This window comes from Rana temporaria, chromosome 6 (genome assembly GCF_905171775.1).
Source record: "Rana temporaria chromosome 6, aRanTem1.1, whole genome shotgun sequence".
Classification (NCBI taxonomy): Eukaryota; Metazoa; Chordata; class Amphibia; order Anura; family Ranidae; genus Rana; species Rana temporaria.
Window position 1 is genome coordinate 161,224,456 of NC_053494.1, and position 27,464 is coordinate 161,251,919.

Below are 27,464 nucleotides of genomic sequence, written 5' to 3' on the forward strand. Positions count from 1 at the left end.
CTGCCATGAGAGCCTTTGGCCAGGAATCCCGGCCGTGTGTATGCTCCATCGCAGTTTTCCCGGCGGGAAAAAAAAAGAGAACAGTTTTTAAACTGCCAGTTTCCCTATGGGAAAAACCTGCGGTGGAGCATACAGACGGTCGGGTTTCCCGACCAAAGCTCTCATGGCAGTTTTTCTGTCAGGAAACCCAGCTGTGTGTAGGGGTAAAAAGCTACCGAGCAGGTTCTCGGTTTTCCTGCCAAAACTGATCGTGTGTACAAGGTATAACAGGGGCATTTAGAGACAGAAAAAAGAAAAACACCAAACTCCTGTAAAATCTGCATTTTTGACGCCCTGTGTGCACGAGACTTAAAAGTTAATGGAAAGCTTAGTTATCATTCAGCACCTCTCACAACATAACTGTAAGTGAAACGAATCCGTGCGACAACCGAACGTTCCTACATGGTCTATTCTCTCCAAGACTGTATGTGAATTTTGATGACATTTTCTCTACAGCCTGGGGTTTTATTGCTACAGACACATCTGAAATATTGATAATCTGCTACATAGCAGTTGCAATCTCCTTGACACCAAATCACAAATAACAGTCCATGTCTAAGCTTAAAATTATTCTAGTATGGATTTTGCCTGCTATACTCTCACTGCTGCATCAGTAAAAAGATGACCTCAGGATGAAATGAACTCAGACTAAACTAAATAAGGCACTGAGCACTGGGGAGTGAGAGACTAATGGCCTTCCCATGAGTCTTTTAGGACTGAAGACCATAAGGCCTAAACTTTGACTGATGGGAGTAAAAGTTGATAAAAAGACCACAGACAGCTCGTAGAAATACAAAGAGAACAGGCCAGCAAAACCATTATGCAGCTTCAGTCAAACATTGGGTACGTAGGAAGGCTAGACACAGTACATGGTTAAATGTCCAGATATTAATAATGTATGGTATAGGGTAATGAGAATAAACAATGCTGCATTGACCATCTTTAGAAATAATGCACACGGCAGGAGGAAAACACTTTAAAAAAGGCACTCCAGTAAACCTTAAAGAGGAACTCCAGTTATAAAATTGCACGGGGCACTGCCTACCTATAAAAGGTATTGTCTGCACAACCTGACATGGGTTCTGTAACGGAAGAAGAAGGAGAGGCCATTTTCTAATGCCGCATACACACGGTCGTTTTTTTGTGATGAAAAAAAACGAAATTTTTAAAAACTTCATTTAAAATGACCGTGTGTGGGGAAAACGTTGTTTTATGTCTTCTAAAAAACGACAAAAAAAAAAATCGAGCATGCTTCAATTGTTTATGTCGTTTTTCAAAACGTTGTTTTTTGTATCATAAAAAATTATCGTGTGTGGGCTAAAACAACGTTTAAAACAACGTTTTTAAACCCGCGCATGCTCAGAAGCAAGTTATGACGCGAGCTTGAATGGAACAGAGTGGCGCCGTACGTGCTGAACGTAACCGCGCTTTGCTAGAGCATTTTGAAAAAACAATGGTGTCTAGGCAACGTAGTTTTTTAAAATGAAGTTTGAAAAACGTTGTTTTTTTTTCCATGAGAAAAAACAACATTTTGTTACAAGACAAAAAACGACCGTGTGTACGCGGCATAAGCCTACAGTTATTATTATTATTATAATACAGGATTTATATAGCGCTGACTGTTTACTGTTTACACTTTACAACTTGAGGGTAGACAGTTCAACTACAGTATACTTTAAAACAGTAGGATTCATAGAGCCCTGCTCATTAGAGCTTACAATATAAGAGGGAGGATCAAGAGATACAAGAGGTAATAACTGTGGGGGATGTGCTGAAAATAAAATGTACAGTTGTTAGTTGGGGGCCAGATAGTTTTCTCTGAAGAGATGAGTTTTCAGGTATAGTATGAAAGTGGACAAAGCAGGAGATAGTTGGACAGATTGGGGTAGAGCATTCCAGAGGATGGAAGAGGCTCGGAAGAAGTCCTGTAGGCAAGCATGGGATGAGGTGACAGGAGGTCTTGAGAGGAACGAAGAGAATGATTTGGTTGGTATTTTGGAGACCAGGTTAGGGATGTAGCTGGGGCCAAGTTATGGATGGCTTTGTAAGTTATGGTTAGCATCTTGAATTTAATTTGTTGGTTAAGTGGCAGCCAATGGAGGGATTGGCAAAGCAAGGTAGCAGACACAGAGCGGTTTGTAAAGCCGCGTACACACGATCGGACTTCCATCTGACTTTTCCGTGTATTTTTGTTCGAAGCGTGTTGGCCGTGAACTTGTTCTGCATACACACGGCAGGACTTTTTCAGCCAACTTTCACCAAATCACGTGTTTTTTCAGCTCTTGCCCTTTAGGCAACTTCTGGTATTGTTGTCTGATCTTTAGCATTGGTTCTAAGAATGCGTGTTTGTACTTTGGACTTTAGTCCGATGGACTTGTGTACACACGATCGGATTAGCCAACGTAGGACACTTGTTGCCGGAAAGTTTGTCTGTTCTCACAGCAAACATTTATCCGAAGAAAAAGCGAAAAACCTTTGTCCGATAGATCGTACACACGGTCGGATTGTCCGCTTAAACAGGTTCGTCAGATAATTGTTGTCAAAAAGTCAGATCGTGCATATGGGCCGTAAAGCGGTTGTAAACCCGCATATACAATCAGCATATGCAATCAGCGGCGCATTGTGAGGGGAATATCTCCTAAACCGTACAAGTTTAGGAGATATTCTTCATACCTACAGGTAAGCCTTATTATAGGCTTATCTGTAGGTAAAAGTCAAAAAGTGGGGTTTACAACCACTTTAAGGTAGACGAGTCTGGCAGCAGCGTTCATGATGGACTGGAGGGGAGATAGCCCATTTAAAGGCAAGTCAATGAGGAGGGATTTGCAGTAGTCGAGATGAGAGATGGCCAGGGAGTGGATTAGAAGCTTTGTGGTGACATTGGTTAGGAAGGGGCGTATCTTGGAGATGTTTTGGAGGTTGAGGTGGCAAGATTTGAACAGAGACTGGATGTAGGGCCGAAAAGGATAGATCAGAGTGCAGGATTACACGTAGGACCTTGGCAATGGGGGAGGGGGAGGGGGGTTGATAGTTGAGCCGTTGATTTTGACAGAGGAATCGGGGGAAGAGACAGTTTTGGATAGTTTAGGATAGGTATTTAACTCTTTCAGCAGAAACACTGCTGAATCCTGTATGCTGAACAATTACCTCACTTTCTCACCGCCTGAAAAACGATACTGTCAGAACTTCAGGTAGCAGCCAATGTGATTATATGTTGGTTATCCCTACTCTATGTTATTACTTTTCAACAGCAAGAGTATGAACGCTCACTCAGCCTGCCTAGAAATTTTAGCCAACCTGCAAACGATGACAGGGGTTTTATTATAAAACAAAATTAGAGGTAATTACACACAGCAAAGTAATAATACATTTGTTATATTTTCAATGTCAATGTTTTATTGAAATACAGCCCTGCTTAATTTTCCTTTTCTACGAGGATGTACAACAATGACACAAACATCCTGTCTGCTACCATCCTGTAACTGTCAGCAGTGGTCAGTATTAAAGAGGAGCTCCAGGCTCCTTCAGAAAAAAATAAAAGCTACAAATACTGTAGCTGTCGACTTTTAATATTAGAGCACATACCTGTCCAGGAATCCAGCGGTGTCCTCATTTGAGGCCATTTTTCAATCAGCTATCGGGTGCTTATGCCGCCATCTTGCCCAAGGAAAACAGCCGCTTCCCTACTGCAAATGAGCAAAGCACGCTGCCCTTTGTCAATGGCCCAGTGTGGTGGAAGGGGGCGAACTTGAAATGGGTACCTGTCAAAACCAGGCACTCGCTCCTCCCTAGGCAGGCCCTTGTACTACACAGTGGTTGGATCCAAACTTAAAGTGGTTGTAAACTTCAGACATGAAATATGAACAAGGCATCTCTCTCTATAGTGTGTACTTGTCTCAAGAGCACTATATGTAATTTCTGTCTGATGCTTCATTCCTCTGCTATCAATTCTGACAAGTTTTCCTGACACCAAGAAAAAAAAAAAGTGACCGGGGAGGGAGCTCTAGCCGATTGACAGCCTCAGCTCTGTACTATGTGAAAGGGGGGGTCCCTTCCCTCCAATTAGCTGTCAGAGCTCTCCTCGCTGAGCTCTGCAGTGTGTGATTTCAGCCCTCAGCCCCCTTTTTTTCTGAACTCTGAGCCCACGTACACACCATCGGTCCAAACCGATGAAAACGGAACGAAGTTCGGTTTCATCGGTCCAAACCGTCCGTGTGTATGCCCCATCGGTCTTTTGTCCTTCGGACAAAAATTAGAGAACTTGCTTTAAAATCGAACCGATGGACCGCTGACCGATCGGGCCAAACCGATGGTTAGTACACAAAAGCATCGGTTCAAAACCCGCGCATGCTAAGAATCAAGTCGAGGCATGCTTGGAAGTATTGAACTTCGTTTTTTTCAGCACGTCGTGTGTTTTACGTTACCGCGTTCTGACCCGATCGGTTTTTGGAACGATGGTGTGTACACACATCAGACCATCAGTCTGCTTCAGCGGTGAACCGATGAAAACGGTCCGTCGGACCATTCTCATCGGATGGATCGACCGTGTGTACGCGGCCTTAAACAAGCTTTATAAATTCTGGACTTTGAACGAGTGTAAAGAAGAGAAGACTGCAGATAAACAGGTATAACTTATGTAGAAGGATTTTTCCTATCTTTGTGAACCACCTGAGGCTAGTCAATTCACTGGGTATATGCAAGTTTTTATAACCATTTCAATGTACATTTAGATTTTAATACTGTATGTATGACCAAAGAAAAAACACATTAACCTCCTGGGCGGTGTTCCCGAGTCTGACTCGGGGTGAGATTTTTGGGCTAGGATCGGTAACCCCGAGTCAGACTCGGACTCGCCTCGCTGGATGTACAGGGAGTTTTACTTACCTTGTCCCTGGATCCAGCGATGCCACCGCGCTGTGTGAGCGAGCAGGACCTCGCTCGATTCACACAGTGCCTCCGTGTGACGCCGATCTCCGTTCCCTGCGACGTTACGACGCACGGGGACGGAGAACGGCGCCAAATTCAAAAAAGTAAACAAACACTATACATACAGTATACTGTAATCTTATAGATTACAGTACTGTATGTAAAAAAAACACACCCCCCTTGTCCCTAGTGGTCTGTCCTGTGTCATGCATGTCATTTTATATAATAAAAACGTTTCTTTCTCCTTGCAAACTGTAGATTGTCCATAGCAACCAAAAGTGTCCCTTTATGTCAAAAATAGTTTTAGATCAGCTAAAAAACAGCGATAATAAATTATAATCACTTGCAGAATTGTGCGATAGCGATTTGTGGGGAAATTCGTCATAAAAAAAAAAAAATAATGACAGCAACAATTCTGCAACTGAGCAAATTTCAGTGATTTTGATTTGATTACATTATTGAATAATTTTTATTATAATTATATTATTATTTGTTATAATTATTTATAATTATTTATTATATTATAATTTATAATTTTGTTTTTAAAAAAATGTCATACCCGGGATGCCTATTAGAATCTTGTTTGGTCAGATTTAAGTGAGTTATTTCTAAAAATGACAGACCTACAATATAAAACGCCGAATTTCCTTGCAAATAATGGTACCGCTTTCAGCATGTTTTTTCTGAAAGAATCATACCGCCAGGGAGGTTAAAGAGTACCAACCCACACTCCCTGCTCGGGGGCATCCTCAGGCTTACTTAAAGGGGTTGTAAAGGTAAAAGATTTTTTACCTTAATGCATCCTATTGGCTGGCGCTTCTGTCAATCACAGCGGATGACACGGCGCGCCGGGGCCGAGTGATACAGTCGGCGGCTATGGCCGCCGCTGTATCACGGGAGCGCGCTCGCAAAAGCTTTCCACCATGCGAGGGAGCTCGCATGAACGTGGAAAGCTTTTGCGAGGAGGAGCAGAGACAGCCGCCGAGGGACCCCAGAAGACACGGATCCGGGTCACTCTGTGCAAAACGAACTGCACAGCGGAGGCAAGTATAATAACATGTTTGTTATTTTTAAACCAAAACAATTTTGCCTTTAGTGTCCCTTTAAAGGATGGTGAGAGCCAGGGGTGTGTCTAATGAGGTGTATTCCAGGAAGGAGAATGACTGATGCAGTATTTTTTGCGCAGTCTATGAAGAAGTGCTATCAGTTTTAGAGGCACAGTGCAAGTGAAGATTTTAGTTAGGAGCAGACTTTTACCCCGTTTACCCACTTTCCCTAATATTGATCCTTTCCCCCTCTCACACAATTTCTAATGCAAGGGCCCCTAACTTTCCGGTTTCTCACACTGGTGAAAATGGCAGCTGTCTGCAGCCATCTGGGATTCCCATGCAACTCTTCCAGGGAGGCTTTGGAGCAATCAACCAAAAATGCACAATGCATCAACAAGGGGCTGCTTTCTCTTCCTGATTCTTGCAGCTGGCCCCCTGATGATGCACTGCAGCACATATGCATCGTCAGAGGGCCAGGTCCATGAACCAGGAAGAGACAGCCATCTCCTGATGAAGTCAGAGAGTAAGATGGCAGCACAGGACATGTTGATTAGAGAATGCGACTTGGGTGTGCGAGTATGTTTTTGAAGATAAATGGATAATATTCGCATTTGGAAAAAATGTATATGAATTGATGCAAAGTAAAAATAATAAGAAAAATCAAGCAGCCAGAAAAAATGTATTTGATCTTGATTAGAAAACATTATTTATACACACACAAACACATATTATATATATATATTATTATTATTAGAGCTGCACGATCATTAAAGAATCGAGATCACGACTCTACACAGACATATACATACACACACACCCCCACTGGTTACTACGTGGTTAAAGACCAGTACCAGCAGATAGTTTGCACTCCGGCAGATGGCCTAGGTTAGATGGCGAGATTTGCTTTGTGGATCTCCTGAAGAGAGGTAGTTGGATTTGGCTGAAAACTTGAAACGGGTCATCGATGGGCCACAGCTGCAGATTTTTAACAAGGCAGAGCACAGGAATGAATATTTAAAGAATAAATCATTACCTGGACAGCAAGACAGGATGCATTGTCAGAAAGCAGAACTTGTTCACCTGAGGAAAGACCAAAACACAGCAGTTGAAACACTCTGAACATATTTAGAAGACAACAATGGGTCTGAGAAACAATCCATGACAAACAGGCATTATTATGACAATCAGCACAACAGATGACAACTGGGAGCTAAAATGGTTGCTATGGGAATACAACCAGGAAACCGTTATACCGTTAAAAAAATTATTATAATTTTATTATTAATAATAATAAAAAAAAAAATATATATATATAATATTTTTTATTCAAAGCTTTAATGTGTACCCAATAGCTTCTCTTCTGAGAAACATATTGGCTACATTATTCTATGAGATTTACATTGAACATTATCCATTTTCAAAGTAAAAGTGTTACAGTCTACTCCTCTAACAAACAAACTGCCATTAATATTTGGTTACAGGGCTGTTACCATCACTTTGCTTAAACGTATTTAAAGCAGAACACCAGTCAAGGACTACAAAACCCACATGTAGATAAGTATTGGTTTGCCGTCATTGCCAAAGTGGGGTGAATACTTAAAGTGGAACTTTTCTCGGTCAATTGAAATTGATTAGCTTAATTCTTCTGTTACTTCCTGGTTTCTTGCCTAGGCAAATGATGTCATACATCCCAGAAGTCCTCAGGAGGGTCAACAACTGGGTTACTTTTTAAATAACCCAGGAGTCTCCGGGAGGGGAGGAAAGAAGGAGGGGGTTTCTTAGCCGTGGACATTCTCCTGCATGCCTGAGCTAAGGGCAGATGGATTCCAGGAAGGAAATGCTACATGAATCATTGCTCTTACTAAAAGATGGCCATGACCAGAAATGCTAGGGGGCTGGTTTTCAAAGCGATTTATCTACAAAATAAAGCATAGGGACATGGATGGATGGGGGACTTTGCTTTGATTATCAAACATGAATTAAAATAGTGTTTTTGGTTTGTGGTGCTCAGATGCAGTGAAGATCCGCTTTAACAAACCAGCAATCAGTAAAGTTCTTCAAACCAGCCCTCCAGTAGGTAGCTGTCCTCAAAGGGGACGTAACCAACAGCTAGGCCAGTTTGATTATACAGGCAGACTCTACCCCCAAACTGTACAGTGTGCAGGGGTTCTGCTCCACCAAGGCAGTTGTCAAATATGAAATGTGTACATCTGTGTGGGGCACAGGTCATAGTCCGTGGATTATGCCTGTAATGACATGTGGTCCTGAGTGGAGGTCTTTTTTACTCGGACTCAAGTGCCTGATGGTGGGGGAACCTCTTGTACACCCACCCTACTTACTTTTTAGTTTTTACAGTTGAGGTTTCATATACCTAATTTTCTTTGGATTAAAGGGTTACTATAGGAAAAAAACATTTTGCTTTAAAATAACAAACATGTTATACTTACCTCCACTGTGTGGTTCGTCTTGCACAGAGTGGCCCTGATCCATGTCTTCTGGGGTCCCTCGGCGTCTGTCTCTGGTCCTCCCCGCAATAACTGACCACAGTCATGCGAGAGAGCTCGCATGGTGAGGAGTCCTTGCGGGCGCGCTCCTGTGATACTGCGTGCAGCCATAGCCGCTCACTGGATCACTCGACCCCACCCCTCGGCACGCCGCATCACTGAATGTGATTGACAGCAGCGCCAGCCAATTGCTGGGCTGCTCTCAATCCATCCGCTCTAGCCAATCAGCGGCCAAGCTGAGCGGCGAAGAGGATCTCGGGACCGAGCACAGGACTTTCGAGGGGTCAGGTAAGTAAAACGGAGGCTCGGATGGGGGGGCTGGCATCATCAGATGTTTTTTTACCTTAATGCATAGAGTGCATTAAGGTGAAAAAAAAAATTCTTTACAACTCCTTTAAGTAAGATCTATGTGTATTGATGAATTTAGATGATATACAGCATCTCACAGAAGTGAGTACACCCCTCACATTTTTTGAAATATTTTATTCTATCTTTTCATGTGACAACACTGAAGAAATGACTCTTTGCTGCAATGTAAAGTAGTGAGTGTACAGCTTGTATAACAGTGTAAATTTGCTGTCCCCTCAAAATAACTCAACACACAGCCATTAATATTTAAACCACTGGAAACAAAAGTGAGTACACCCCTAAGTGAAAATGTCCAAATTGGGCCCAAAGTCAGTATTTTGTGTGACCACCATTATTTTCCAGCACCGCCTTAACCCTCTTGGGCATGGAGTTCACCAGAGCTTCACAGGTTGCCACTGGAGTCCTCTTTCACTCCTCCATGACAACAACATGGAGCTGGTTGATGTTAGAGACTTTGCTCTCCTCCACCTTCCACAGATGCTCAATAGGGTTTAGGTCTGGAGACATGCTTGGCCAGTCCATCACCTTTACCCTCAGCTTATTTAGCAAGGCAGCGGTCGTTTTGTAAGTGTGTTTGGAGACGTTATGTTGGAATACTGCCCTGCAGACCAGTCTCTGAAGGGAGGGGATCATGCTTTGCTTCAGTATGTCACAGTACATGTTGCCATTCATGGATCCCTCGATGAACTGTAGCTCCCCAGTGCCGGTGTCCTGATGAGATGGTCCCCCGTCAGATAATGCCCGCCCTGGACTGCGCAGGCTCAGCGATTGCGCAGTACGGAGCACAATAGAGCCGCCAAAAATAGCCGAAGATGAACAGCTGTGAATCAGCTGTACACGGCGCCTGCGCAATGAACATGACATTGTGCCACGCGCTGCCGCGCGCTCCCGAAGCTTGTGCAACTCTGCAAGGGGCGGGTGTATTACTATTATATCGTGTAAGGGGCGGATGGCTAAAGAAGAGGCCGAATTTAAAAATTGATGACCAGAGTTCATAAGTTGGAGGTGGGTTTTATCAATAAACTACATGTCTTTTCAGGTCGTGTTTAAACAACTGAAGGGCGGGTTTTGCAGTGTTGATGGGCGGGTTTGCTCTTCTTTAGCCATCCGCCCCTTACACAATATAATTCTAATACACCCGCCCCTTGCAGAGTTGCACGGGCATTGGGAGCGTGCGATAGCATGTGGCACAATTTGGTGTTCATTGCGCAGGTGCCGTGTACAGCTGATTCACAGCTGTTCATCTTTGGGGATTTTCGGAGGCTCCGTTGTACTCCGTACTGTGCAAAGCTCTGCGCCTGCACAGTACAGGGCGGGCATTATCCAACGGGGGACCGTCTCGTCAGAACACCAGCAGCACTCATGTAGCACCAGACCATGACACTCCCACCACCATGTTTGACTGTAGGCAAGACGCACTTCTCTTTGTACTCCTCACCTGGTTGCCGCCACACACGTCTGACACCATTTGAACCAAATAGGTTTATCTTGGTCTCATCAGACCACAGGACATGGTTCCAATAATCCACGTCCTTGGTCTGCTTGTCTTCAGCAAACTGTTTGTGGGCTTTCTTGTGCATCATCTTTAGAAGAGCTAAACTCATTCACTAGTGTAATTCACAGCGCAGACACTTACACTTTTTTCATCATTACCTACTGTCTTCATTGGACAGACTTTTTCTTTGTTTGCTGCAGTGTCCACATCCACTTCTTGGTCCCCCATCACCTCCTTCCCTTCCTCGTTTATCTAACACAGCGCAGGAGTTTCACCTAGTTTTATATATCTTTAGAAGAGCCATGCAAGCCAATTTGATGCAGTGTGCGGCGTATGGTCTGAGCACTGACAGGCTGATCCTTCACCACTTCAACCTCTGCAGCAATCATATGTCCATTTCCCAAAGACAACCTCTGGATATGACGCTGAGCATGTGCACTCAACTTCTTTGGTCGACCATGGTGAGAGCTGTTTTGAGTGGAACACGCTGTATTGTCTTGGCCACCGTGCTGCAGCTCAGTTTCAGGGTCTTGGCAATTTTCTTATAGCCTAGGCCATCTTTATGTAGAGCAACAGTTCTTTTTTTCAGAACTTCAATGAGGCACCGTGTTGAACTTCTAGTGACCAGTATGAGAAAGTGTGAGCAATAACACCAAATTTAACACACCTGCGACCTTGTAACACTAACAAGTCACATGACACCAAGGAGGGAAAATGGCCAATTGTGCCCAATTTGGACCTTTTCACTTGGGGGTGTACTCACTTTTTTGCCAGCGGTTTAGACGTTAATGGCTGTGTGTTGAGTTATTTTGAGGGGACAGCAAATTTACACTGTTATACAAGCTGTACACTCCCTACTTAACATTGTAGCAAAGTTTCTTCAGTGTTGTCACATGAAAAGATAGAATAAAATATTTACAAAAATATGAGGAGTGTACTCACATTTGTGAGAAACTGTATATGGTTCTGATGAAGCAGGCGTTCCCGCAAGACGGATATACCAACAATCCATTGGATCATAGATCAACAGAATTAAACAAAATACCTACTATATCTTCATGCTCTGTACTTTATGGTATACGTAATGATTTTAATGAAAGTTTTTACAATGCGATATAATAAAATGTCATACTTTTATATAAATCACCACTTGCCCATGGTAATAATACATCATTACTTTGAAATGTAATACCGGTGTTACGGCAGCAGCTAGCTGCCATAACCTGGTATAATTTTTTACCATTGCCGGTTCTGCATAAGATAAAAGTGGTCTTGCGGTAGGATTCACCATGGAAACACTTTTAGATGCGGCAGGAGGGGTGTGCGACGTCGCTTCCGGTTCTCGGCCCAAAACAATTTTTTTTTTAAAGCAAAAAAATAAGGTAAAAATTCGAGATCTGGGATCTCTTAATAAAGAGGAACTGTCATGCGTATTTCTATTACAAGGGATGTTTACATTCCTTGCAATAGCAATAAAAGTGATTAAAAAAAATAAAAATAAAAGTGACAGTGTAAAAATACTTGTGCGCAGAAGCGCATGCATACACAAGTCTCTCCCACACATGTAAACAGTGTTCAAACCACACAGGTATCTCCGTGATCTTTAGAGCGAGAGCAATAATTCTAGTGCAAGACCTCCTCTGTAACTCCAAACTGTAAAAAAAAAAAACATTTTTTTAAAAGCATCGCCTATGGAGATTTTGAGTACCGTAGTTTGTCACCATTCCACGAGTGTGCACAAATTTTAAAGCATGACATGTTAAATAACTATTTACTCTGCCTAACATCATCTTTCACATTATACGAAAAAATTAGGGTAACTATTGTGTTTTTTGTTTTTTTATTTATTAAAGTGTATTTTTCCCCCAAAAATTGCATTTGAAAGACCGCTGTGCAAATACTGTGCAACATAAAATATTGGAACGATCCCAATTTTATTCTCTAGGGTCTATGCTAAAAAAAATTAATAAAAAAAAAAGATAATGTTTGGGAGTTCTAAGTAATTTTTTAGCATAAAATACGAAATTTAAACTTGTAAACAAAAAGTTCCAGAAAAGGGCCTGGTTTTCAAGTCCTTTTTTTCCTTTTGGCTCTTGTCAATTTGTATATGTACATAGGATGATGCCAATGGGTACCAAATAGAGTTTACATAGGGCATCTCACCTTCAACTTATAAATTAGACCACATGTGTCAAACACAAGGCCGTGGGCCGAATTTGGCCCACCAGGCCATTTAATGGGCCCTCCCATCTCTCCTGCAGCACCCCCATCATTTCTGCCCCCACCTTGTCTCAGCAGTCATCTACAGAGAGGACGATAAAACTCCTTCGCCTTTCCATGCAGCCACAGAGAAGCTGGTCTCTGTCCCCCCACCATTTCCCATTTCAGCAGTCGGCAGCAGAGAGGATGACAGGACTTATCCTACAGATCCTCCTCTGGGCAGCACCCCCCTTGTCTCCATCTCCACCTCCCCTTGTCTGAGCATTTAGCAGACCCCCCCCCCCAGCTCTTACCAGCAGCAGCACAAGCTAAGGGGGTGCACTGTAATGTAAAGGAGAATACGCAAGTCTTGATTAGGGGAGGTCGACCGATTTTTAGAGGGGCCAATATTCATATTTTTCAAGCAATCAATATCAGGAACTTACTGTAATTGGTCAGACCTCCTCCTCCCCCCCCCCCCCCCCCACGCAGTGCTCGCTGCAGTCTCTGACAATCTCCGTCAGCTGTGCGGCAGGCAGCAGAGAGATTACATCATCTCTTACTGCCCACCTTGCATCACCGCTGTTCCGCTCCTACAGCTGGGCTGCAAAGGCTGCTCTTGACAGAGCTGCAGCCGCGAGCGAACAAAGAGATAGTTACGTCATCTCTCACTGCCCACACGCATGTGGAAGTTTACCCGCTCGGACGTCACTGGAGAGAGGCTGCCAAAAGTAGTGTAAGTAGCAACACGCTGCATCTGGGTGGCAGGTGACACGCTGCATCTGGGTGGCAGGTGACACGCTGCATCTGGGTGGCAGGTGACACGCTGCATCTGGGTGGCAGGTGACACGCTGCATCTGGGTGGCAGGTGACACGTTGCATCTGGGTGGCAGGTGACGATGATGTACAGAATATCAGCACCTGATATCGGCCTGAAAAGCGGCTGACAAATCGGTATCGGCCCTGAATTTTTTTTATTTGTCGACCCCTAGTCTTGACACCTGATGCAAGGGGGAGAGGGATGCTTATTATACAAAGGGTCAGTTTACTCTCCTTAACTTTAGGAGGGTCGGACTGTGGCCATCAAGAGTAGAAAAAGTTCCAGCATCAGTTGGTGTAAACAATGCCATCTCTGGTGTCATTGGGCCCCATTGTTGATAGAATTGGGAGGAATTGTGCCCCATCTTTGGTGTCATTGAGAGGAATTGTGCCCCATGTTGGTGTCATTGAGAGGAATTGTCCCCCATCATTGGTGTCATTGGGAAGAACTGTCAGTGAATGAAATAGTGCCCCAAGGGCCAAATAAAAATCAAGCAAAGGGCCGTATCAGGCCCCCGGGCCGCAGTTTGGAGACCACTGCTCTAGATATCTTGTCTTATAGATACAACCAGCCCATTTAGGGCAACCACAATGAAATGTAGCTCGACACCCTTGAATTAGATGTTAGATATGTTGGCATTTTGAGGTTTCTGCAGCATGAGGACTTTTTTAAAGTAAAAGTTTTCTTTAAGTCAACACATATTTTCCTTATATTGTAATCTTGCTGGTTGCAAGTACATAGGGCATTTATGGATTGGTTGTGCTGAGCAACAAATAAATATTAAGAAACATCCAAGGTCCCATCTTATAGATGATCTCCAAAGGTTGACTGATGAAAATGCTCAAGTCACAACTCCTTCGGCATGATCCCCAATCAACGCAGACAAAGCAATAGACGGCAATAGATAAAGCTCACAAACCAAGATGGCATCTGTAATTTGTTACTGGCTATTGGACTTCTGGGATTTGTCCAGAGCTGCATTTGTCCAACCTGAATCATTTAGGCCACTAGCAAGTTCCTCTTTGGTTTTCCGAAGAAAAGAATTCTAGAATAAGGAAAGATTTAACTTATTGTACCCAGAACCAAAATTTAAAAAAGGTAAAAAACACAAAACACGCTGCAGTGAATTACCAATAAATAGATATGCTTTCTGTCGGTTCCTTTTGATGTGTATAACTAGATAGGGACTATTCCTAATGGTAAGTGAAATAAATGTATATTCTGCATTAGCAGGATTAGTATACGAGCCACTCCCATAACGAGCAGAATGATTATGCAAATGAGGATCTCTGCAGCACAAAATAGGAATGCGAATTTAAAATAGGTCTACCCATAGGTGCAGATAAAACATACATAATAAACAAAAAGGATGGACGACAAATCAATCTACAGTCTACAGCACTGCCATATAATCAGGCTGCCTTGTGCACATATTAGTTTATATGGCAGGAAGAGGGGGGGGGGGGGTTATAAAACTTGCATCAGTTAAATTCAAAATCTATTTTTGTGCTTTATATAAAATTATATACCTAAAACATATGTAATAATTTATTGATCAGGAAGAAAAAAACACTGCAGAAGAAAACATGCAGCGCATAAGAATATTATTGTGTAGCTTTCAGCCCTTTTCAGATTTCCCGTCCCTTTTTTTAATGTTAAAAAAAAAAAAAATCCATGTATATTCGAGCTCACAAACCATCTGAAATTCAGTATCACACCATACGAGTTTGCAGCTTATATTGCAAAAGGCAGCTCGAGCCATCAGACAAAAGAGGTATGACAAGATCACTGCAATAAAAATTCCATGCCTAAAAGACTACAGGCTGCCATGTATTAGTCTTCATTACTTTGCAGCCTTTTGACAATTGGAGCAGGCTGCAGATCACCAAATGTGGGCAATAATGTAATCTGATGATATATGAAGAGCTGCTGAAGGGAGCAAGGACCACTCCAGCCTGTGTATTTTAACAGCTCCTTCTCCAGCAGCCCCCTCCACCCCTTTCCATTAACCATGACACTTCCAATATCTGCTGGCTCAGCTTTTCCACTGCAGTAACCATGCCAACTGTACCTGCCTCGGTATTATTTCATATAGCCATCGGCGGCCACATTACCAAGTCAATAACACAATCCTGGCTGTTTGGGAGGGATTTTACAAGGCTGTGCTCAAAGTCATTGTATGCATTGATAATTAAGCACATTGCCGTGTCTCTTTAATACAGGGATTGCTTCAGGAATGTACTGTACTACTTCAATATCAGGCAGTACTGTTATACTTTAATAACCTGTTAATTACAGGTTATTATATAGCGCTGTCAATTTACGCAGTGCTTCACATATTCTATTATATATATATATATATATATATATATATATATATATATATATATATATATATATATATATATATATATATACACACACACATATTCAGACGGTGCAAAAGGCTCCAACTTGACATCAAATCAGGCCTGATGTGAACAAGGGCTCAATCGAAGTTCCCCAACTCACATTCATACACACACACAAAGCAAATTATATGACATTAATTTTTATTATTTTAACGTTTTGATACATATTCAGCACATAACCATTGATGTGGGCTACCTTAAAGTGGTTGTAAACCTCGGACATAAAATATGGACAAAGCATATCCCTCTATAGTGCTCTTAATTGAGACAAGCACGCACTAAGTGTAATTTCTGTCTGCTGCTTCGTTCCTCTGCTATGAGCATGAATCGCTTCTGACAAGTTATCCTGACACCAAGGGGAAAAAAGGTGACCGGGGTGGGATCTTCAGCACACAGCCTGTGATTGAAAGCCTCAGCTCTGTTCCGGTGTGAAGAAGGGGGGGGGGTGTCACTTCCCTCCAATCAGCTCTCAGAGCTTCCTTCACTGAGCTCTGCAGAGTGTAACTTCAGCTCCCCGACATGTTTTCTGACAGCTCAGACAAGCTATATAAATTCAGCACTTTGAATGGATGTAGAAAAGAGAAGATTGCAGATAAACATATACATTATGTAGGAGGATTTTTTTCATTCTCTGTGTATCACATGAGGCCAGTCACTTCACTGGGCATATGAAAGGGTTTACAACCACGTAAATACAATGCATTCTAGGGTTGCACCAATACCGATACTAGTATCGTTACCGAAACCAAGCATTTGCATGAGTACCTGGGCAGTCAGGGATGATCGGTGTATCGGTGGGGGGGAGTTACCAGTACCTATCTCCCTGTACTGCTTTTCTGACTGCTGCTTCTCCTCCTCTCCCTCACGCAGCCTTAAGGGAAATATGTGCTTGTAACTGCCCCCACCGCTGCACAGATCACCCGACTGTCCTTTGTGTCCTCCTCCCGATCCACCTCTGTGCTCCCCGGGTCTCTGTGTCCTCCTCCAGGTCCCCCTCTAGGCCCCCCGGGTCTCTGTGTCCTCCTCCGGGTCCCCCTCTAGGCTCCCCAGGTTTCTGTGTCCTCCTCGTGGTCTCCCTCTGTTCTCCCCAGGGGTCAAGTCCTGGGGAAAAAAGTGTGGGAACTCCCACCCAAGATCCACCCCCCCCCCCCCCCCAAAAAAAAAAAAAAAGTGATACGCTCATATGCATAATTACTAAACCGCATGTTTTTTTTCGATCCACTGTACCTTAGTAATCCTTTATGTTACTGGCCACTTCCTGTATATGGATTAATCGGGTAGTATATTTGAGTATATTCCGTCACTTCCTGATGAATCCATATACAGGAAGTGGCCAGTAACATAAAGGATTACTAAGGTTCGCCTGCCCCTGACAGTGACTCGAGCTGGGCATCGCTGCTTAGTGAAGGATTGGCTCAGACGGCTCAACTGCTCTAGTCCTGCAAAAGGGAACTGCGTTCCTGCTGTGAAAAAAGTGCAGGAACTTCATTCCCACGCGTTCCCGCAGGACTTGAGCCCTGCGGGTCCCCCTGTGTCCTCCCCAGCTCCTCCTCCTCCAGGTCCCGATGTCCTGGATCTGTCAGAATGGAGAGCTGAGGGAGGAGCCAGTAAATCTGTAATTTACCGGCTCCTTCCTTTTCTGAATGCACAGAGTCAGTGATAACTGAAACACTGTAAACTATTTACGATGCTTCCGTTTATGAATGGGGAGGAGCAGCTGCCTCCTGTCCATTCATTTTCAGTGCAGCTGAGGCTGCAGATAAAGGGTCTGGGGAATCTCTATTCTCAGTACCTTTCCCTGTCTCAAAGGGGAGATATCAGGGGTCTGTTTAGACTCCTGATATCTCACCAAAGCCCCCCTCCGTCCTAATAGGGTTGATAAAAAACAAACAAGCACTGACACCATCCAAAAATTATTAGTAATCGGTATTTACTTGAAAAAAGTATCTGTACTTGGTCTTAAAAAAAGTGTTGCAACCCCAAAACATACTAATACATGATATAACTTGCAATAATGAAATGCACAAGGGCCCCAAGATTACCTAAATGTCCTGTAATGCCCCATACACACGATCGGAAATGCCGACGGCAAAAGTCTGGTGTGAGCTTTTGATCAGAAATTCCGACCGTGTATATGCTCCATCTGGCTTTTGCTGTCAGAATTTCCGCCAACAAAAGATCAAGAGCTGGTTTTCAAATTTTCGATCCGATCGTCTGTAGCAATTCCGACACGCGAAATTCCGACGCATGCTCGGAAGCATTTAAACTCCATTTTCTCGGCTCGTCGTAGTGTTGTACGTCACCGCGTTGTTGATGGTCGAAAGTTCAGAGAACTTTTGTATGACTGTGTGTATGCAAGCCAAGCTTGAGCAGAATTCCGTCAGAAAAACCATCCAAGGTTTTTCTGAAGGAAAATCCGATCGTGTGTACGTGACATTACAATATGCTTATTTTAGCCACAAGCGGACACTGAGCAATATTGCTGTATTAATGTTAAGGAATACTCGCCTTTCATCGGCTGATAAAGAGTAGCATTTTCAGGCCATGGTTCCACGGCTGTGAAGAAAAAAAAAAAATTTAGATTTAGGTTTTACTTCACAGTTTAAACAAAATTATGCATTTACTACAAAGTATTTTACTACTACAAAAAAAAAAAATATCAGTTTAAAACCAACATGTGGCAAATTACTAGTTAAAAAAAAAAAATTAAAAACGTAGCAGACCTGGACTATTTGTTTTTAAAAGGATCATCCCCATTAATTCTTCTCTTTTCTGGGAAACCTTCAGTTTATTTTCAAGAATTGGACTGGAAAGTGGTAATACAAACATTGGTCTTGGGGGAGGAGTCAGGAAAACATGCTCCTCCCACTTAGCAATGCATACAATAGTTGAGAGATTAGCACATGGCGGTTGTACGGTTGTAACTTGTATGGACTTCTGTATACAGTGACCACAGGTTCACCTGCTATCCTGCATGGGCTTTTCATAGAGGAAGATCTAAACAACTTGGACTGTACAATAATTGCTGGTACTAAACACGCTAGATGCACATCCGATAATCTTTTCTTTTCATACACTGCAATCTCTAGAGGATTTACTTGCATGAGCCAGAAAATCTGACTTCACAAGTCAGTTCCCTAGAACAAGGGTCTCCAAACTGCGGCCCGGGGGCCAGATGCGGCCCTTCGGTCGCCTTTATCCGGCCCTTGGGGCACTATTTATCCCACCAATATGAGACATCATTCTGTCCTCTAACACCAACAATGGGGCATAATTCTTGCCACTGATATCAACAATGGGGTCCTATTTCTCCCACAGACACCAACAATGGTGCACTATTCCTCCCCCTAATAACAAAGATGGGGCACTGTTTACTCCCACTAATGGCAGAAAAAAAATATATTCCCGCTGGCCACAGTCCGGCCCCCCTAAAATCTGAAGGACAGTAAAATGGCCCTTTGTTTAGAAAGCTTGGAGACCCCTGCCCTAGAATAAACCTCTCCTTCCTGCCATGTCATAGCTAGGGTTGCCACCTTTTCTTCAAGTCAAGCCCGAACACTTTAGCTGCGCACATTTTTTTTTTTTTAATAGAATAAACTATACATATATTTCTAATCAAGAGAAGGGATCACCGCTCCAGGTGGGTCACTATGTAGAGATGGACTGACTCAGGATACCGTGGGGGCTGGCAATGCACTGACAATGCATAATATACGAAGAAAGAGGATGGATAGCTGCACTCCAATGACCAAACGGTTGTCTTTTATTCAAAAAAACACAGCAAGTACATCACTTCACAAGGTGCAACAAAGGAACAGGTAGATAGCCGACGCGTTTCATGGCTAGAGGCCATGATTAATCACTAGCTCAGTGCGAAACGCATCGGCTATCTACCTGTTCCTTTGTTGCACCTTGTGAAGTGATGTACTTGCTGTGTTTTTTTGAATAAAAGACAACCGCTTGGTCATTGGAGTGCAGCTATCCATCCTCTTTCTTCGTATCTTATATTTCTAATCATATGAAGTTAATCACAAGATTCCCCGTTTATATATCTATATATAAACAATGTGCCTAAAAACAGTAAATGTGCATACACCAATCAGCCATAAAGTTATGACCACCCATCCAATACTGAGGACGTCTCCCCTTTTTCAACCAAAACCGTTTTGTCCCATCGAGGCATGGACGCCACTAGACCTCTGAGATATGCTGCAGTATCTAGCAATAAATAGATTGGAATCAAGGTCCAATCTATTTATCGAGTATAGTTTCCCACTATACCCCCACAAGATCTTTACGTTCGGCGAATCAAAACCGCCTTATGCCTAAACCATATCATTTTGCAGCAGCTGGTGGAAAAACTCTCCAAGTCTTTGGTGTATTTCTATGGAATAATCTTCCTGAGAGTATGCGGAAAATTAACTCGCTAACTCACTTTCGCAAGGTACTAAAGACTCACTTACTTTCCAATGTATGTGGATAAGGGACATGTGCTATCTACTACTCACCAGCTAATCAGCCAGCCCGGACTTGTTGCCGCTTAATTAAATGTGGACTGTTAATCCGCTTCTTCATCTTTTTCATTTTTTTCCCCCTCTGTTTAGGTCAGGGATCTTCAAACTACGGCCCCCCAGTTGTTAAGGAACTACAATTCCCATCATGCCTAGTCATGTCTGTGAATGTCAGAGGTTTACAATGCCTCATGGGATGTGTAGTTCCGCAACAACTGGAGGGCCGTAGTTTGGGGATCCCTGGTTTAGATGATCCTTATGCTATCTCAGGTGTTATTTATTACTAATCTATCCTGTATGTGATATCCGCTATGCTTATTTTTGAATGTCAGTATATGTATTTGATCTGTCTAGCGCTTAGGCGCAGTTCATGAACTGTATTTGGTGCTTTACAAATAATAAAATCAAAATCAAAATGGCTGACAGTAGCAAGTCGCTGCCTCTGCTGGCATGCCTTCTTCTCATACAGCATCCTGGTGCCATCTCTTCCCCAGGTATGTGGTGCACACGCACCCAGCCAGCCACCTGATGTAAAAGAAAGACCAGGCCACCTTCTTCCATTGCTCTGTGATCCAGCTCTTATACTCACGTGCCCATTTTGGTTGGCGACACAGGTCATCATGGGCACCCTGGAGTCGCAGCTCGACCCTCCTCCCCTCGGGTGGCGGACAGTGAATTTCTACACCACGGATAAATCTCCACGCTGTGATTGTGTAGCTGGGACGTCGCTATCTGCCCGATTCATGCCAGAGGGGGCGGGAACTCGACAGGGGCAGCTGCTGCTCTCCCAGTGATATGTTAGGCTTAGGGTGTGGCTCCCCCCCTGCCCATGTTGTACCCCCGATGGGGATGGGCGGGGGGGGTTGCCTACATTTCTGGGGGACAATTGCGGTATACCTTCAGGTTTCTGTCTTTACCTATCCCCAATGAGTATCCATTGTTTCTTGGATATCAACACGCATCTTACGAGAGAACATATGATATTCTGTTGTCAATTTACCCTCTGTACCCATTGCATTCTAGACTTTTGTACTTGTATTATTTTTGTTTACTTGCCCGATTCTACTGTTCGGATATCTTAAATGAGACTGTTTTGTAAGATCTTTTACTGTAAAATCTTCAATAAAATATTTACAAAAAAAAAAAAAAAAAAAAAACATGGGCACCCTGAACACAACAAATACACAACAAACTGCGATGAATTGAGTGTTTGGACACCTTTCTATGAGAACCAGCAATTTGAGCTTCAGTAGCTCTTATCGCTCTATTGGATCGGACTACACGGGTCAGTCTTTGCTCACCACCTGCATGACCCTATGTTGCTGGGTTTGCCAGTTTTCCTTCCTTGGACCATTGGTTGGCCCTGACCACTGCAGACCAGGAACTTCCCACAAGAGCTGCAGTTCTGGAGTTGCTCTGACCCAGTCATCTGGCCAATGAAATTTGTCCCTTGCCGAAGTCAATCCTTGCTTGCTTGACCATTTTTTTCTGCTTTCAAACACATCACGAATTCAGGGACATTATGTTCTCTTGCTGCCCAATATATCCCACCCACATTCAGATGCCATTGTAATGAGAATTTCAATGTTATTCAGTTCACCTGTCAGGCCCCGTACACACGGTCGAACATGTCCGCTGAAACTGGTCCGCGGACCAGTTTCCAGACATGTCCGACCGTGTGTACGGCCTAGCGGACAGGTTTCCAGCGGACAAAAGTTTCTTAGCAAGCTAAGAAACTTGTCCGCTGGAAACATGTCCGTCGGACATGTCCGATGGTTAGTACACCTAAATCGGACATGTCCGCTGGTTATGACGTGTAACCAGCGTCCCGAAATCCCGCGCATGCGTCAAATTGATTTGACGCATGCGTGGAAGCATTGCACTTCCGTGTTTGAGATCGTAGGTATCTTCTACGTCACCGCATTCTCTATCCGCTGGGATTTTGGTCTGATGGAGTGTACACACATCAGACCAAAAGCGGACCTGGTGCCATCTCTTCCCCAGGTATGTGGTGCACACGCACCCAGCCAGCCACCTGATGTATCGGACATGTCTCCTCGTGTGTACAGGGGCCTCAGTTATCATAAAGTTATGACTGGACGGTGTATAAACTTAGGGGAAGATTGTTAAAATGAATAGTCTGGTGACAGGGTCTCTTTGATGAGAGATGCAAAAGCATCATACTTTAATCTGACAGAAGATTGCAACTGTTTAGTTAACCACACTTTACAACAATGGTGTGCGAAAGAACATACCAGAATACTGTATATGTTAAACCTTTAAAAAAGAGAAAAAATGTAGCCAAAGTTATTTTATCTATACTTCTTATGTAGGTTACAGGGGTGCACTCCTATGACCCGATTCCAGTCAATAGCAGTCTAAAGTCTGTCGTTACTCAGCCAACCCAGACTCGGGAAATGACCCTGACCATATAGTCAAGATTCACCCAGATGCTTGGACCGACGCATTGCTCAGCCTCTCAGTGATCCGCCGAAAGCCTGAGCCAGCACCTTCCACCTCATCCACAGTCCAACGCTCCAGTAAACGTTTGAGGAGAGAGCAGAGAGCCAGAGTGATCAGCGGCCTTTGATCGTTCAGTTCTAACTGCACAGATGGTGGGGGATCGATGCTGCATCCACCTAGGTGAGTATAAATGTATAATTTTTTTGTAAGTCCATGCTTCACTTTTAAGAGCTCATCCATTGTGCAGGGGTGGTGCTTTGCTTTGTTACAACTTGGGATTTTGATTCCCTCTAGATCAGGGGTGTCAAACTCAATTTAATCGAGGGCCGCATCACCATTATGATTGCCCTCAAAAGGGCTGGTTGTATCTGTAAGATTAGATGTCCAGCGCATCCCCTCCCTTTACATTAGATGTTAAGAGCCACCCCACCATCAGAAGTTGAGTCCCCCACTCACCCTTACATCACAGTGCACCCCCCTTTGCTTAAGCTGCTGCTGGGAAGAAGCTGGATGCATTGCTTAAAAGCAGAAAGTAAGGGTCTTGAGGAGGACCAGAGGAGGGCAAGGGCCAAATAAGATGGCCTGGAGGGCCGGATTCGGCCCACGGGCCTTGTGTTTGACAACTGTGCTCTGGATAAAGGCCTGTACTCAGGGTGTATGGTGCTTCTCCTCCATACCATTACCATACACACTTGAAAAAATACAAGTATGCATGTTAATATAATGATTGTAATAATAAAAAAAAAAAAAAAAAAAAAAAATAGTCAGTCAGATGGGTCCTACATATCCATTTGTCATCTGATGTCCATGGCTCTCCCATAGCCGATTACAGCCGGGTATGTTCCTGGGCACTCACATGCTTTGGGATTATGGTAATCTATTTTTAAAGCGGTACTTCAGATGGGCACAACAAGGGTTACACAGCGCTCCTAAAACTGGCAGCTTCACTCTTGAATTGTGATCTGAAAGGTGAACAACATTTGCAGAACAGTAGGCATGGAAATTACACATTGCTACAGCTCTGTCATATTTCCAATCCATCAACTTGATTAATGTTATAATAACTCCACATAAACTTATCATTCACGCTATAATGAAGTCAAACTCTAGTTTATTCTCAGACTACAAGGCTCCCCTAGGCAGACAGGCAGGCAGGTAAATAACACATTATATATACAGAATATTCCTGAATTTGATCCACTGAATTATGAAAGCATGCATTTAAAAGAGAGGAACCAAAAAGGGTTCTTAGCCTAGCATTTGTAACAAAAAATATGTGTATGCATTATATGTGCAGGTCTCATTCATATATATTTTAAACTAGTTGGCAATGGGGGCAAGGACAGGGGGTGGCAGGTGTGGTGGGAATGGTGGAAGGGGTATAGTTGTCAGGGAGATGGGGGGTCAGACACAGTAGCAAGTGTGTTGGTGGATGTTAAGAGCATGGGACGGGGTGGGGGTGGCAGATTGTTGAGAGTGAGGCTGGAGGTGCATGCTGCCAAGGCAGTAGTAATGGGGGGGGGGGGGTTTCTTGCTGGCAGAGTAGTGCAAGCAGAAGGGGGGGGGGTAGTGCTTGCAGAGTAGCGATTCACTGCGGTCGATTTACTAAAGGCAAATAGACTGTGCACTTTGCAAGTGCAGTTGCACTCATTTTTCTCCAGATCTAATTAGAGCTGCAAGATTAATCGTTAACCCCTTCCCTACGGCGCATTGAAAAATGACGCCGGCAGGAACCCTCCCTCGATCCGGGTGGACATCCTAGGACGTCCTGTGTTTCCGGCGATCTAGGGCGGGCGCGCGTGCGGCACAGCTCGTGATCCGGCGCGGGTGCCCGGCGGCCGCAATTGCCGGTGATCACGGCAGGAGTGTGGGTCTGTGTGTGTAAACACACAGATCCACCTCCTGTCATCGGTGAGGAGACCAATGTGTGTTCCCAGTACATAGGAACACACATCGGTCTCCTCCCCTTGTGAGTGCCCTCCCCCCTACAGTTAGAACACACCTTAGGGAACATATTAACCCCTTCAGCGCCCCCTAGTGGTTAACCCCTTCCCTGCCAGTCACATTTACACAGTAATCAATGCATATTTATAGCACTAATCGCTGTATAAATGTGAATGGTCCCAAAAACGTGTCAAAAGTGTCCGATGTGTTCGCCGCAATGTCACGGTCAAAATAAAAAAAATAAAAAAAACGCAAATCGCCGCCAATACTAGTAAAAAAAAATTATAAAAAAAAAAATACCATAAATCTCTCACCTATTTTGTAGACGCTATAACTTTTGCACAAACCAATCAATATACGATTATTGCGATTTTTTTTTACCAAAAATATGTAGAAGAATACGTATCGGCCTAAACTGAGGAAATTTTTTTTTTGTTAAATTGTGATATTTATTAAATAAAAAAGGAAAAAATATTGTGTTAAAAAAAAAAAAAAAAAAAAAAAAATCGCTCTTCTTTTGTTTATAGTGCAAAAAATAAAAACCGCAGAGATGATCAAATACCACCAAACGAAAGCTCTATTTGTGGGGGGAAAAAACAAAGATTTAGTTTGGGTACAGTGTTGCATGACCACGCAATTGTCATTCAAAGTGCAACAGCGCCGAAAACTAAAAATTGGTCTGGGCAGGAAGGGGGTGAAAATGCCCTGTATGGAAGGGGTTAAAAAAAAAAAACCTTGCGATCTTGATTCAACTCCCCTCATGATCTTAGTCCAGTGATTCTATGTAAACAGTGCAGAGCCGTTCTCTACTAACTCACAGCTGTCCAAAAAAAAGCCTCCGGCAAACGTTTATCTACATTTCTCAGTGCTGGTAAAGAACTATAAACATTGTATCGTTTGGTTCATTTAGATAAAAGGGATGAACTTCGGTCTGTAAATAAGGTCAGTATAAAAAGAGAAGTCCAGCCTGAGCTTATTTGGCTGGGCTTCTCCTATTGGTCCCAGGAGTGCAATTAATTTTGCACTCCTGTGACTCATTTTCAGCAAAGAGCCGACTGAATTCCACTATGTGCTGACATCTTAGGAATCAGTCCAGGTACCACGGCATCCCGACAATGGAAGTCTGGATCCGCCAGGTGCCTAGACTGATACCATTCTCAGCCTCTCAGCTAGCAGCTGAGACGGCCGCTACCCTCCCTTCCACAGCCCAGCTCTCCAGGGAGCGTGGAGGAGCAAAGCGGAGTAGCTGCTGATTGACAGTCAGCAGCTGCTCGGGGAGCTGTGAGAACGGAGCCATCAATGTTGTTCAATCACTCGGTTCTCAGTGTAGAAGCTCCGGGGGACAGATGCAGCATCAGACCGATGCTGCATCCACCTAGGTAAGTATGATGGGGAAAAACAAACCCAAACGTCTCTTTTAAAGTGGTTTGTTAACCCCCCAAAAAATCCTGTTCCCTTAAAGTATGTCATACAGCACAGTGCTTGTGCTGTGTCATTTATACCCTTCTATCAACTACAATACTTGGCTGATCCTGTCAGGCTATACCCCCTATACCCCCCCCCCCTGTAAACTGACCATGGTGTATCATGGCTGCTGAGCCCTGACACTGTGGTCAGTTTATGTGCCTCCGTTATCAGCAGCCCTGCTCTGTCTCCTCTGTGCTCTCTCCCCCTCCCTCCCCCTCCCTCCCTGCCTGTAAGCTCTGTGTCGCTCTGCACCCCACCCCTACACTTTAATGAATAAAAAAACAAAAACAAACAAAAAAAAAACAGCAAAGTTAGCCCAATTTTTTGGTATAATGTGAAAGATGTTACGCCGAGAATCGTTATCTTTATCCTAAGCAAAAAATACTGTATTTATCGCCGTATATCGCGCACTTTTTTGTCCTGAAAATCAGGGCAAAATCGTGGGTGCGCGATATACGCCGATACCCGTTTCCCGCGCCGTGTTTGAATGCCTGCGCCGACATATACCGAGCGCAGTACACTCGGGTACATTCGGCCAGGCTCGACTTCGCTCGTAGTCACGCTCTGTGACGTTTATGCGTGAAAAGCCGAGCCTGGCCGAATATACACGAGTGTACTGCGCTTGGTATACGTCGGCGGAGGCTTCAAACGGAGAGCGGGAAGTGGGGATTCGACATGAAGACAGCGCGGGAGAAGCCGGGAGGACACCACCGAGGCCGCAGACGGATGCCGGACCGGACGAGGCCGTCGATGGACGCCGGGCAAGACACCAAAACTGTAAGTAGTAAAATGTTTTTTTTACAGGATTTTAGGGTCAAAATTAGGGGTGCGCGCTATACGCTAGAGCGCGCAATACCCTGATAAATACGGTAATTAAAAAATTGAGCCGCTCTAGGGCTAATTGATTGTGGTGAAGCTCTACTGATATCCATCATCCAATCATGTGCTAACAAAAATGCTTTATATATTTATTTCACTTGCACCCGATTGGGTATTCTTTACAAGATGACGCTTCACCACATTCATTAAGCTCTGGGGAAACAAGTGCACAGTCTATCTCTGCCTTTAGTAAATCCACCCCCCAGTATTAACTACCGGTATTTATTTCCTGAGGTGTATATGATCTGCACTGTGCGAGACAATTCTTGAGATTTCTAGCTACCATTATATTTGCGGATACTATGCAGGGGATTTACTAAAACTGGAGCGCTCAGAATCTGGTGCAGTTGTGCATGGTAGCCAATCAGCTTCTAACTTCAGCTTGTTT

General features: G+C 43.7%; 1 protein-coding gene across 1 annotated transcript in view; it reads right to left on the reverse strand.

Moving 5' to 3' along the window:
• MTX2 (metaxin 2) overlaps nt 1–27,464 on the reverse strand; it is a 130,301-nt gene that overhangs the window by 86,685 nt on the left and 16,152 nt on the right. Inside the window, exons 2-3 of the mRNA XM_040357679.1 lie at nt 18,321–18,368; nt 7,048–7,094 (exon numbers count right to left, since the gene is read on the reverse strand). Coding sequence (XP_040213613.1) covers nt 7,048–7,094; nt 18,321–18,368 — 95 coding nt within the window. The remainder of the gene's footprint in view (nt 1–7,047; nt 7,095–18,320; nt 18,369–27,464) is intronic.